The sequence below is a fragment of the Capra hircus genome, chromosome 1 (assembly GCF_001704415.2).
Source record: "Capra hircus breed San Clemente chromosome 1, ASM170441v1, whole genome shotgun sequence".
Lineage (NCBI taxonomy): Eukaryota > Metazoa > Chordata > Mammalia > Artiodactyla > Bovidae > Capra > Capra hircus.
This window is the reverse complement of record NC_030808.1, coordinates 639,435-653,701: the sequence shown is the minus strand read 5'-3', so window position 1 is coordinate 653,701 and position 14,267 is coordinate 639,435. Positions and strand designations below refer to the sequence as shown.

At 45.4% G+C, this 14,267-nt stretch overlaps 1 protein-coding gene across 1 annotated transcript in view; it reads left to right on the top strand.

Moving 5' to 3' along the window:
- Positions 638-14,267, top strand: part of IFNAR1 (interferon alpha and beta receptor subunit 1) — a 29,050-nt gene continuing 15,420 nt past the window's right edge. Inside the window, exons 1-3 of the mRNA XM_018046572.1 lie at positions 638-890; positions 6,785-6,905; positions 13,632-13,813. Coding sequence (XP_017902061.1) covers positions 821-890; positions 6,785-6,905; positions 13,632-13,813 — 373 coding nt within the window. The 5' untranslated portion in view covers positions 638-820. The remainder of the gene's footprint in view (positions 891-6,784; positions 6,906-13,631; positions 13,814-14,267) is intronic.

Below are 14,267 nucleotides of genomic sequence, written 5' to 3'. Positions count from 1 at the left end.
CCAGGCTCCTCCATCCACGGAATTTTCCAAAGCAAGAGCACGGGAGTGGGTAGCCGTTCCCTTCTCCAGAGGATCTTCCCGACCTGGGGATCGAACCCCGGTCTCCCGCATTGCAGGCAGACGCTTTCCCGTCTGCGCCACCAGGGAAGCTCTGCACAAAGGAAATGGCTTGACCCGCTCGCTCGGAGCGTCTTCATTCCTTTCCCCCTCAGCCTCCCCGACACCGTCCCCCCAGGGTCCCCAGTCCGCGACGTGGCCTCCCAGCCCCCAGCCCAGCCCCCAGGGCCGAGAGCGCCGGTGTGCCCTCCCGCTGCCACTATTACGAAGGGCGGAGAGCGGGCCCCGAGGTTTGCGCAGGCGCACTGGCGACCTCCGCGTTCCCGCCAGGGGTCAAGGCCTCCGGGGGGCGCGGTCTTCCTGGAACCCGATGTTGCACGGCTTAGTGAGCAGTCACTGCCGGCAACCAGGGGGCGGGCGGCGGAGGCGGGGCCGCCCCGCCTCCCGACCCCACTCCCCCTCCCCCGCCGACACCACACCACTCCCCCTCGACCTCTCCCCCGACCGCGCTGCCCCGCGCGCGTGCGCGGACGGGGACACGCGGGGTGAAGGCACGGCGCGTGCGCTGGTCAGAGGGCTGAGGGAAGGGCCGACGCGGAGGGGGCGGGGCCAGAGCGGCTCGAGGGGACGCGGCGGACGTGGGGCGGTGGCCTTGGCGGGGCGGCCTGGGTGCTTCAGCCTCCGTCGCGCCGCCGCGCGGTGCCTGCAGCGGTAGTGGGTGGCCGAAGGATGTGACTGGAGGGCTGCCGGCGGCCCGCGGACGATGCTCGCCCTCTTTCGCGCGACGACCCTGATGCTGGTCGCCGGGAGGTGGGTGCTGCCCGCCGCCTCAGGTGAGAGAGAGAGGGGTCCCGGCGCTGCCTCGTCAGCTGGACTGCGGTGGCGGCGCGGGAAACGTCGGCCCCGGGGACGGGGGTGGAGGGACAGACGCCCTCGGTGGGAGACCTCTGGTTGTCCGCGGTCGCAGCGCCTCATTGAAACGGACCCAAAAAGATCAAATTTAAGTTTCAGTCGTTCATTCGTGTCCGACTCTCTGCGACCCCATGGACCGCAGCAGGCCAGACCTCCCTGTCCATCACCAACTCCCGGAACTTACTCAAGCTCTTATCCATCGAGTCGGTGATGCGGTCCAACCATCTCATCCTCTGTCGTCCCCTTCTCCAGCCCTCAATCTTTCCCAGCCTCACGGTCGTTTCCAAGGAGTCAGGTGGCCAAAGGATTGGAGTTTCAGCATCGATCCTTCCAAAAATGAAACAACGGAAAGTGATGTTCGAGATTCTTCCCCAGCCGCTTGCTCGGGGGCGCCCTCGCCTGCGCCTGCTGCCTACCCCCACCTCCCACCCCCGCAGGGCTGGATGTGCGCTGCTTTGGTGACCAGTTTGTTTCCTTCTGAAAAATCAGGCAGCTCCACTGTACCGTTTCATAAGAAACAAGGCTTAGAGTTGTACTGCTGGTTTTCTCCATTCAGTAGACAGTTCTTGATCCCACGGGTAAATGCCCAGTAAGGTGTGCAAGGATTTCTGTGCCCTCAGGATTCAATCAGTCTAATAATAATAAGACCAAGTGAAGTCGCTCAGTCGTATCCGACTCTTTGTGACCCCATGGACTGTAGCCTACCACGCTCCTCCATCCATGGGATTGCCATTTCCTTCTCCAGAGGACCTTCCCGACCCAGGGGATCGAACCCGGGTCTTCTGCATTGTAGGCAGATGCTTTACCTGTCTGAGCCACAAGGGAGGTCCTAACAACAAAATCCCCCAACCAGGGATGGAACCCTCCTCCCCTGCATTGCAAGGCAGACTCAACCACCGGACCACCAGGCAGGGCCAAACAGGAAGGCTGGGAGCCACCAAGCTAATTTGCCACCTTTCTTAATTTAGGGGGGATACTTGGGGGAAATATCAGCTATTATAAGATTGACATTGTAGTGAGAAGACATACCAAAGACAAACAGGGCCTCGAAACAGAGCAGAAATCCGGGAGTTGGTGAGGCCACCTGCATGCTTGCTAAGTCACTTCAGTCCTGTTCGACTCTTTGCAACCCCATGGACTGTAGCCCACCAGGCTCCTCTGTCTCTGGGTTTCTCCAGGCAAGAATACTGGAATGGGTTGCCATGCCCTCCTCCAGGGGATCTTCCCAACTCAGTACCTTTACCTACATTGGCAGGTAGGTTCTTTACCACTAGTGACACCTGGTAAGCCTAGTGGCTTAAATACTCATTTGCTTTGAAAATCATACCCTGATTTTCTGGGGTACGTGATATCCTATCTATCTTGTCCTAAAAATATGTTGTTTTTACCAACAAAATGGGTTCCTTCCAGAATAACAGAGGAATTGCAATTTAGGGCAAGCAAGCTTATAGCAAGGGCTTCCCAGATAGCTCACTTGTAAAGAATCCACTTGCCAGTGCCGGAGACATGAGTTTGATCCCTGGGTGGAGAAGATCCCCTGGAGAAGGAAATGGCAACCCTCTCCAGTGTTCTTGCCTGGGAAATCCCATGGACAGAGGAGCCTGGTGGGCTACAGTCCATCTAATCGCCAAGAGTCAGACATGACTTAGTGACTAAAACAACAAGCTACAGCAAAAACTAAAGCCAAGTCCAACAAGGAAAGGAGAAGAACATTACTTTATATAGCAAAAGAAGGAAGTTGGGTGGGGTTTTAAAAGAAATTCCTTTGATTGAAGGTGAGAGTTCGGGGCGGTGCTGCATTTGCATTGTCTGCGCTGGTTGCTGGGAGAGGAGCATTTTTCTTTGGGGGTCTGGAATTGCTGGAGTGAACATGAGGGCTCCGGCTTCCGGCCTCCTGACTTCATTTTAAATGAGGTTTCCTTTATTATGTTTCACAACTACTTCTCAGACTGTCCCACAAATATAGTATATAATATATGGGTACTAGGGTCCTGGTGTAACCCCTGATAATTTCTTTGGAGTCTTTTGTTCATGAAAATTTTGAATTGACTCATGTTTGCATTCATATCAGAAGAATTTCCCCAGAATTTTCATGTATAATTAACATTCCAGGAAGCTGTTCATTAAGATCATAATTTTGATCTATATTAGAAGAGAGCTAAAATAAACTTCATACACAACTGGCATTTTTTGCTCTCTTAACTACATACCAGACACTACTCTAAGTGTTTTAAAGGTACAAACTCATTTAGTTTTCAGAATAAAGCTGAGCACCGGTATCCTCATTTTATAGAGGAGCAGGCTGAGGCCATATAGCTAGCCTGTGCTTTAGGGGGAGATCAGACCCTGAAAATCTGGCCCCAAAGCCCTGGAGCTTACAGCTAGCTGTTTTCTGAAGACCACACAATTTAGTTCTTGATTATCCACCTGTATGTTAAGGACTTACTCTCTTTCAATTAACTAATCTAGTTTTTTTACCAAGGAAAAGTAATGTTCAAAACTAAATGTAATGTTAACCCTGACCTGAGATCATAATATTGCTCTGTGTTTCAAAGTAATCAAAATGTTTGTACTTTCAAACCTAGTAAATTCAGCTCTGAGATCCTAGTCTAAGAAAACTGTCCAAAATATGGTAGGAAATTTGTATATGTATAGATGTTATGTGTTTGGGTTTACGTCAGACTTGAAAATACAGTAAACTGTTTCTAGTCATCAATATGAATCTGAAGGGCTGGAAACAATCAATTGTATAAAAAGTATTGGATTACGTACCAATTTAGGGGTTCCTTGGTAGCTCAGTACATAAAGAATCTGCCTGCAGTTCGGGGAAACTCAGGAGACTTGAGTTCGACCCCTGGGTCAGAAAGATCCCCTGGAGCAGGGCGTGGCAACCCACTCCAGTATTCTTGCCTGCGAAATTCCATGGACAGAAGAGCCTGGCAGGCTACATGGGGTCACAAAGGGTCAGACACAGCTGAAGCAACTGCGCGCACGCGCATGCAGCTACCCCTTAATATGTTATTTACATGCTAACGGGTGAAGTAAACCATTATTAAAGGGCTGTTGCTAGTACTTTACTGTCTGAGCCACGAGGGAAGTCCAGTAGAACAAAATCTATGAACTCTAAAATCTTATTTAATTACTATTTCCAAGTCCCTGTCCGTGCCTGGTAGCCCAGCTGGTAAAGAATCTGCCCGTAGTACAGGAGACCCCGGGTCGATTCCTGGGTTGAGAAGATCCCCTGGAGAAGGGAATGGCTACCCGCTCCAGTATTCTTCACTGGAGAATCCCATGGACATTTGTTGGTCTCGTAAAAGCCAAGATGCCTGTAACTCCAGGGTCTCCTTCCATTAGAACAGAAGGATTTCATCCCTAAGGAAATGGCTGGCCGTACCCTGGGTATCAGATTTCCTTATCCTCTCTCAAGGCCGAGAACTACTAGAATTAGAGTATTCTGGGCTGTAGACTAAAATGCCATCAAACCTTTTATTAACACCATAAACCCAGTCGCTCTCTTTTGGCTACATAGAATCTAAAATTCCAACAGCTTGACATGGGAATTAAGTTTAGAGTGGGATAAACGGAAGTAATTCTATTTGGTAATGAAGTCTCGGAGAATACAAGTGTAAAATAGGTAATTGAGGGTGGGGAGACTCAATAAATACCTCCCCAAATTGAAAAAAAAAATTCAGAAAATGTTTTCTCAGGCATCTCCCTCTTTGACTCCGTACCGTAATATCTCTAACTGGAAAGCAGAGGCAGCAATCCATTTTTTTAAAGTCCTTTTTTTTTAGTTCAGTTCAGTCGCTCAGTCGCATCCAACTCTTTGCAACCCCATGGACTACAGCACACTAGGCCTCCCTGTCTATCACCAACTCCCGGAGTTTACTCAAACTCAAGCCCATTGAGTCAGTGATGCCATCCAACCATCTCATCCTCTTATCATCCCCTTCTCCTCCTGCCCTCAGTCTTTCCCAGCATCAGGGTCTTTTCAGATGAGTCAGTTCTTTGCATCAGGTGGCCAAAGTACTGGAGTTTCAGCTTTAGCATCAGTCCTTTCAGTGAGCATTCAGGACTGATCTCCTTGAGGATGGACTGCTTGGATCTCCTTGCAGTCCAAGGGACTCTCAAGAGTCTTCTCCAACACCACAGTTCAAAAGCATCAATTCTTCGGTGCTCAGCTTTCTTTATAGTCCAACTCTCACATCCATACATAACTGGAACAATGTATTTCTTTATGTATATATTTATTTTCATGTTTTTTAACACCAGAAACATTTTATATTAGGGTATAGCCAATTAACAATGTTGTGATAGTTTCAGGTGAATCGCGAAGGCATTCAGCCGTACATATGCCCATTCTTCCCTAACACCCCCTCTCCCATCCAGGCCGCCACGTAACATTGAGCAGTGTTCCATGTGCTATACAATAGATCTTTGTTGGTTATCCACCCCTATAGTAGAAAGTCTGTAAGGAGATAGCATCCTTGTCCTGTGGCAGAACTACTGTAGGAAAAAGAATAAACTTCAAAGCTGGTCTTTTAAAAACTGCAGTTTATCATACATAGTGAAAGATCAGTCTTCTGTGATGTGGAAAAAGTTCTTCTGAACTCAACATTAGTCTGAGGACGCTGAGAAATGCTGATTAAGTTTAAAGCTATACAGACCCTGACTTAAGGAACTTGTGTTCTGGTTGGAGGTTGTGTTTAACATAGGAAGCAATTTTTTAAAAGATGTCTTCACCTTCACACATCAAGTTTTGAGAGCCTACTAGATGTCAGTACCGTGCTGAGTACATCTGCTTCATTGTAAAATTGAGTGGTGCAGAGTCGTGGTGCAGAGTGTGAAAAGAGAGCAAGGTTGGCATTTGCTCCAATATTTGAGAAAGATTTTCTCTTGGAGGGCAAGCTTGAGCTGGGTCTTGGAAGGTTTGGGTGGTCAGGAAGAGAAAAGCTATTTGGGTGGGGGGCCAAAAAAGGAAGAATCAGAAGAGAGAGAGAGAGAGCATCCAACTGGTGGAAGATTTGTACTAGAAGTATAAATATATACATATCACCAAATTACTTTGCTGTATACCTGAGCTAACATAATATGGTAAATCAACTATACTTCACATTTTTTTTAACAGTATAAGAAATGAAATAGGTCTCTAGATGGAAGTCTGTAAAATCAACAGAAGGGCTCAGGCTTCATATGTTGAGCAGTCAAGACCTTTTCAGGGTCCTGTAGGACCTGGCTAACACGATAAACTTTCATATCTCTTATCAATTTTGTATGTGAATGTTTGGCTTCTATAAATAGTTGTCAGTTCTGAAACCACATCTATTCAGTTCTGTGTCAGAGTATATCCCTGTCTGAACAGAGTATATGAGAAAAACCAAGTTGAGGCTGTTAAACAGTCGAGCCCATATCCTTTACGTCAGTATCACTTCTAAGACAAAAGAAAAATACTATTTTTATACACAGACTTTTCTTCCCAGTTAAAAGACAAGTACCTTTTACAGTTTGTTTTTTTCCACCTTTATGGAGTTATAAATGACATATAATATTTGCTTTTTATAGATTTTAAAAACCAACCATTTTCCAGTTCTCTTGAATGCAGAGATAGAGGTAATTAGCAGCCTTCCCATGCTGAGAACAAGCACTAGGTTTTTTAAGATTTTTTTATTTACTTAATTTTATTATATTTAAATGTATTCACTATCCAGTCAGTGATGTCAAGGAAAGAATGTTTTTTAAAAAATATATAGCATGTATATATGTATAACTGTATAGTATGTCTGTATAACTGTCTTCTCTCTTATTATCTTGACAGGGGAAGCAAATCTGAAGTCTGAAAATGTTGAGATCCACATCATTGATGACAATTTCTTCCTGAAGTGGAACAGCAGCAGTGAGTCTGTCAGGAATGTGACTTTTTCAGCAGATTATCAAATGTACGTTACTCTATACTCAGGGATCTGCTGAATAATTTTTATCATTTTAACACCAAAATTTTTCTAATTTGGGAAACATTTGGTGTTTCCTCTTCTTTTAAAGAAAATATATGGCAGTTTTGCATACTAAGTATAGCTTCTTTGCTACAGTTAGAGACTTGGTCTAAGAGTTCAGACTTCATCTTTGGGTTTTGAAGCGAAAGATTTGGGGGATTGGACTAGCCGTACGCTCTCTGTTCTGGACGCTCCAGCTTCTTTAAGCAGACGTTAGGGTCTGACCTAGAGCATACCCTGAGAATATGGGAGACTGTCCCAAAAGCCTAGCCACTGTCTTGGAATCAGCCACCAGGTCTTCTGCGGTCAGGTTTTCCTCTTTCCTACATCATGCACAGTCTTAGTTCCACACACCCTGGCTGAGTATCAGTGTGCTGGGCACTGCACTTCCAGTGTTTCTGGAGGTTCTGCCTCCTTCCTGGGGCTAACATTGGGCTAACCTAATGATTGCCAAGAGGGTAGGCAGAGTGGGAGTTGGCAGAGGAAAGGATTTCCGGAGGAAAGAGGAAGTATAGCATTTTGTTTTGGGTCCTAAGGCCCTGGCTGCTCACTGTGACCCCTGCCTCAAGAGTAGGCAGGGCCTCAGGCATGAAGAAACCGGGTGTGGCTCTCTGGAACCAGCTCCATGCTTCAACCAAGCTCTTCTCTGCGTTTGTGCGTGCTCAGGCGCTCAGTCCTGTCCGACTCTTGCAGCTCCATGGCCGGTAACCTGCCAGGCTCCTCTCTCCTTGGGATTCTTGTAGGCGAGAAGACTGGAGTGGGATGCCATTTCCTTCTCCAGAGGATCTCCTTGACCCAGGAATTGAGCCCGCATCTCCTGGCTCCTGCATGGGCAGACAGATTCTTTACTGCTGAGCCACCGGGGGAGCCCCAGTTGTTCTCTAGTTGATTTGTGAATAAGCTCTGTGTGTGTGTGTCTGTGTGTGTGTGTGTGTGTGTGTGTGTCTGTCTGTCTGTGTGTCTCTTTGTGTGTCTGTGTGTGTGTGTGTCTGTGTGTGTGTACAGCTGACCCTTGAACAATGCTGGGAATAGGGGGGTGCCTAACCCGCTGCTCCTACCCACTGCAGTCAGAAATCTGAGTATAACTTCACAGTAGACCTTCATATCTGCATCCATGGATTCACCCACCCCAAGATCTTATAATACTGTGAAGTGTGTATTTACTGAAAGAAATCTGTGTGTAAGTGGGCTCACATAGTTCAGACCCATGTTGTTCAAGGGTATATATGTATACACACACTATATATTTTCCTCAGAACTGATCATGTAAAAACTTTCATCTTTTTCTTTAAATTGAATTTTGAGTTTTGTTACGAATTTTGTTCTTTGCCTTAGTTCTTATTAAACAACTATTTTTTAGGCATAATAGAGATTATTTCCTATTCCTTTATTTAAAATGACCGTTGTATTAAAAGAACAGAGCCATAGACAGTGGTCTCGTGTTCTGGCTCCTTCACACATCCTGTTGCTTTTATTAACTTCTCCAATTCATGCCAGTCTCTTACTCTTTGTTCTAACTTTGGTCCAGTGCACTGCTTCAGTGTGTTCTTAGTCTGTCCTTTGTCTGTTCTGTTCTGCTAGCTTTATAAGCACTTGCCTTGTAAGAATATGCCAGGTTACAAGTTTGGAGAGCCAGTTCAGTAGTTAGTATGGGATAGTGTAGTATGGGCTTGAGCCAGGCTTGTTGTTGAGTCGCTAAGTCAAGTCCAACTTTTTGCAGCCCCATGGACTGCAGCACACCAGGCTTCCCGGTCCTTCACTATCTCCCGGAGTTTACTCAGACTCACGTCCATTGAGTCAGTGATGCCATCTAACCATCTCATCCTCTGTCCCCCAGTTCTCCTCCTGCCCTCAGGCTTTCCCAGCATCAGGGTCTTCTCCGATGAGTCGGTTCTGCTTGGGTTTTAGTCCATCGTCTGCTACTTACTCTATCAGTTTCCTTATCTGTGAAGTAAAGACAAAAAAGCTAACATGACCGCATGTAATTTATCTTTCAAGCAGAAGCACTTGATTTTAGATAAGCTGCAACAACAAATTTAAAGCAGGACAGTGCCAGGCACACTGGTCTCGGACACCCCAGTGATGAAACATCTAACACAGAAGCCTGTTGCAGGTGTTGCTAATTGTGTATAAAGTGCACAGAACAGTGGTACAGAGTGTGTGATCAACAAAAGTGACGTTAATAGCAGCAGCAGACACATTTTTCAGCACAGTATTTCTCAGAACATAAGACACGTTACTGGTGATAAATGATGCACAGACACATGAATAAGCTACTGGGATGCTAGTGCCTGTAGAATACACACCACCTAAGCTGGATCATGGACGAAGCAAGAGAGTTCCAGAAAAACATCTATTTCTGCTTTATTGACTATGCCAAAGCCTTTGACTGTGTGGATCACAATAAACTGTGGAAAATTCTGAAAGAGATGGGAATACCAGACCACCTGACCTGTCTCTTGAGAAACCTGTATGCAGGTCAGGAAGCAACAGTTAGAACTGGACATGGAACAACAGACTGGTTCCAAATAGGAAAAGGAGTACATCAAGGCTGTATATTGTCCCCCAGCTTGTTTAACTTCTATGCAGAGTACATCATGAGAAACGCTGGCCTGGAAGAAGCACAAGCTGGAATCAAGATTGCCGGGAGAAATATCAGTAACCTCAGATATGCAGATGACACCACCCTTATGGCAGAAAGTGAAGAGGAACTAAAAAGCCTCTTGATGAAAGTGAAAGAGGAGAGTGAAAAAGGTGGCTTAAAGGTCAACATTCAGAAAACTAAGATGATGGCATCCGATCCCATCACTTCATGGGAAATAGATGGGAAAACAGTGGAAACAGTGTCAGACTTTATTTTTTGGGCTCCAAAATCACTGCAGATGGTGATTGCAGCCATGAAATTAAGACACTTACTCCTTGGAAGGAAAGTTATGACCAACCTAGATAGCATATTGAGAAGCAGAAATATTACTTTGCCAACAAAGTTCCGCCTAGTCAAGGCTATGGTTTTTCCAGTGGTCACGTATGGATGTGAGAGTTGGACTGTGAAGAAAGCTGAGCACCAAAGAATTGATGCTTTTTCATTATGATGGAGAAGACTCTTGAGAGTCCCTTGGACTGCAAGGAGATCCAACCAGTCCATTCTGAAGGAGATCAGTCCTAGGTGTTCTTTGGAAGGATTGATGATGAAGCTGAAACTCCAATACTTTGGCCACCTCATACAAAGAGTTAACTCATTGGAAAAGACTTTGATGCTGGGAGGGATTGGGGGCAGGAGGAGAAGGGATGACAGAGGATGACATGGCTGGATGGCATCACCAACTCGATCGACATGAGTTTGAGTGAACTCCGGGAGTTGGTGATGGACAGGGAGGCCTGGCGTGCTGCAATTCATGGGGTTGCAAAGAGTCGGACATGACTGAGCGACTGAACTGAACTGAAGACATCAGTGTTTGCCTTGTTATTTAGTTTCTCCGTCATGTCTGACTCTGTGACCGCCTGGACTCTAGCCTGCCAGGCTCCTCTGTCCATGGGATCCTCCAGGCAAGAATACTGGAGTGGGTTGCCATGCCTCCTCCAGGGGGTCTTCCAAGCCAAGGTTCAAATCCACGTCTCCCACATTGTGGGAGGCAGATTCTTTACCGCCAAGCCACCTGGAAGCCCTCAGTGTTTGTGACTGACATCTAAAATGTATTATGACGGGGCTTCCCTGGCGGTCCAGTGGCTCAGAGTCCACCTGCAGTGCAGGGGACACTGGTTTGATCCCTGGTCTGGGGAGGTTCCACATGCTGTGAAGCAGCTGGGCCCAGACACCACAACTGCTGAGCCCACACTCTAGAGCCCGAGAGCCACAACTACGAAAGCCCACGGGCCAGAGCCTGTGTTCCGCAGCAAGAGAAGCCAGGGCAGTGAGAAGCCTGCGCGCCGCAGCTGGAGGGCAGCCCCCGCTCTGCACAATGAGAGAAAGCCCGCATACAGCAGCAAAGAGCCGGCACAGCCAAAACTTGCAAAAAGCTTTTTTAATTATAAAATGTATTATGATGTTAGGTAGCATGGTGTTTTCATTCAACAAATACCGATTGCCTTTTATGCTGAATACTTTCCTCAGTACTTGGGGTTACGTTAGTGAATAGAGAGACAGATGGCATGAAGTTTTATTATGACAGTGGTTTCAAGAAATGAATTTTCTATTGATTGCATATTTATTTTCAAATTATATTTCTACTCTGATGTAAGTACTGTATATGATAAAGTTTTTTTAAAAGAAAATGTAAAAGAAGGGGCAATAGCCCCCTTACGTCTCCTGAGCAGAAAGAACAGACGTGGAGTGAGGGTGGATTGAAACCATATCAAGGCTTAGTTACAAATTTTTTATAATGTTTTCTGCCTATAATAAGAGCTCTGCAGGTAACAGGAGAAGAGATGCGTTACTGGCTTTTTGCCTGGAGCTCACTTTATTTCAACCCTCTGTGCCCCTGATTGAAAGAAGTCTGTGTACCCTTCCCACTTCCCAGACGTCCTTATATCTCCTGATTTCTCTAGAACTGTATTTTCTAATAAATGACATGGGGGGAGGACTGAATTTTGGTTTAGATGTTTAAAATCTGAATTTTTAAAAATAGATTATAATGTGGAGGAGCTTCTCAGGAAGATTTGCATGTAAATTAAGGTGTTAATACTGCTTGCAAAAGGGAAGTCACCACTGCTTGACGCAGGTCATTCTGTTTGGGAGCACTTCTCACCGCTGTGATTTTTCTGACTAAATCCAGACTTGTCCACATGTTACGTGTACAGTCTCAGGAAACAGACGTTTCTGGGCGAAGGATGTCCTGAGTGAGGGAATATCATGTATGCCACATATGCCAACAACTGGCAATCAGGCTGCCAGTCATGATTTCCGGAAGCTTCATGGAGGATTTCTATCCAGATGAGTCATCTTTCTGAACAGAGTTGTAGAAATGCCATAGCATTCTTGTGCACTCCACTGTTGTGCTGTTGTCTCTGAATTATTTTTGATAATTTAATAAAAGGTTGTGAACATTAATAAACAAAACAAAGGTGTTATTAATGCCAAGTCTGCTCAGAGTTCAAGCAGGTAAAGTTAGAAGGGCAGACTGGCCAGGAATGAAGTGTGTCCATAGGGTTGTTTTTATTATTGGCACCTTTAAAAAAAAAATGTTTCTTTTTTTTGAAAAATAAGGTAGACTTGAGTTGGAGTCAGCACCAAAATTATTTAGATACCACTCCTACTTTCTATTGCTTTTAGTAAAGAATATACTTAGCTTTTTAAACAATTTTTACTTATTTTTGGCTGCCCTGGGTCTTTGTTGCTGCACACGGGTTTCCAGTTGGAGCTATTGTTTTTGTAGAGCGCAGGCTCTAGGTGTGAGGTCTTCAGTCGTTGTGGTGCATAGGCCCAATTGCCTTGGAAACTTCCCAGATGAGGGATCGAACCCATGTCCCCTCCACTGGCAGACAGACTCCTAATCGCTGGACTGCCAGGGGAGTCCATCCTTTAGCTCTTTATTAAAGACACTTTAGCATCTTTAATATATAAACATGAGCTTATGCTAGAACTATGCATTAGCCTTAAAAAAGCAGAGGTTAGTTTCCCTGTTTGGTATGAGGCAGACAGGGCTTTCCAGAGGCAAAAATTCTGGAATCTAGTATTTGTTTTCTGTTGCTCACCTTCACTTCAGCCTCCTCTCCTCTTTGCGGCAGCATGGCCTTTTTGTTTTAGGCACCCTGTGTCAACTTGATTTCTTCATGTGCTTTAAAAAAAAGTCTAGTAGCAGTCGCTTAAGCTTGCTTCGTGGTGAGCTGAGTCCGCATGGAGAAGTTTGTTAGCTTATGTTACCATGTTACGTTCTTTGTTTCTGGTGCTATAATAGAAGGAATTGCAGAGATCAGTATGCAGAAGGGATGGTTTGGTTCTAAGCAGAGCAGAGGAAGTTCTCAAACCATACTGATTCTGAGGTCTTGCTTAGGGCTAGTAAATCTCTTCTTAGGAGGAGATCAGAAGGGAATCAAATCCAGTTTCCAGATTTTCAGTAGGGAAGAGAGGATCCAGAATAGGAAGCAGTTGGCTGAAAGTGACACAACTATTTTTAACAAAGTCAACAACACTAAGTCCTCTTTCGTCTTAGGAGTTCTTTCTCTGCTTCTTTGAAATCCTAATGCAACCACCCACAGAATTACAGAACTTTAGTAAGTTGAGACTATGTTAGAATGATTCCACTGTATAAATAATAACTTGGCTGTATATGCAATGAAAAAGAGTAGTAGAATGCTACACACACAAATATTATCAAAACATTAACTGAAGTAGAGTTACTAGAAGAAATAACTACTTGCCTTAGCTGAGAGGCTTCCCCAGTGGCTCCGAAGGCAAAGAACCTGCCTGGCAGTGCAGGAGACACGGTAGGCGTAGCTCGCATCCCTGGGTCAGGACGATCTCCTGGAGGAGGAAATGGCAGCCCCCTCCCTCATCCCTGCCTGGAGAGTGCCGCAGACAGAGGAGCCTGGTGGGCTGCAGTGCACGGGCTTGAAAGAGCCAGGCATGGCAGACGAGCGCACACGCTGGCTCTATAATGTCAGTGTCAGTAGGAGACATGTGGTCCCTCTTGTGTTTATGATGCTCATTCATTCATTTGCTTTTTTATCTTGAAGACTAGGGACGGATAACTGGAAAAAATTGCCTGGGTGTCAACGTATTACTAGTAACAAATGCAACTTTTCTTCAGTCGAGCTTAAAGATGTTTTTGAAAAAATTGAATTGCGCATAAGAGCAGAAGAAGGAAACAACACTTCTACATGGTATGAGGTTGAGCCATTTGTACCATTTCTAGAAGGTAAGAAAAAGTTGCCAGCTGAATTATATTGAATTCTTTATTAAATATTACCAGCACAGGTCACTTCCCAAGCCCACTCATTTGCATGATATAAAATCTCCCATCTTTTAAAAAAACAAAAAGAACAAAGATTCCCTTAAACTGGTGTCTCCTTCCTGCTATGACTTCATTTTCCTGCTTTCCTTCTAGTGGTGTTTCTCAGAGGGTGGTCTCCAAGAGATCTGTCAAGTCAAAACCATTTTCCTACTGGAAACTTCCTTAATAAAACTTACTTGCCTTTTTCATCTTCATTCTGTCGTGGGTGTACCCTGGAGTTTTTTAGAGGCTGTTTGATATGAGATGGTGACTGACTGGTGATGCAGAAGTAGGTGTGAGACACAGCTGTCTTCTTTATTAGGCCAGACATTAAAGAGATTTGAACAAAATGTGAGATGAACACCACCCTTCTAAGTTT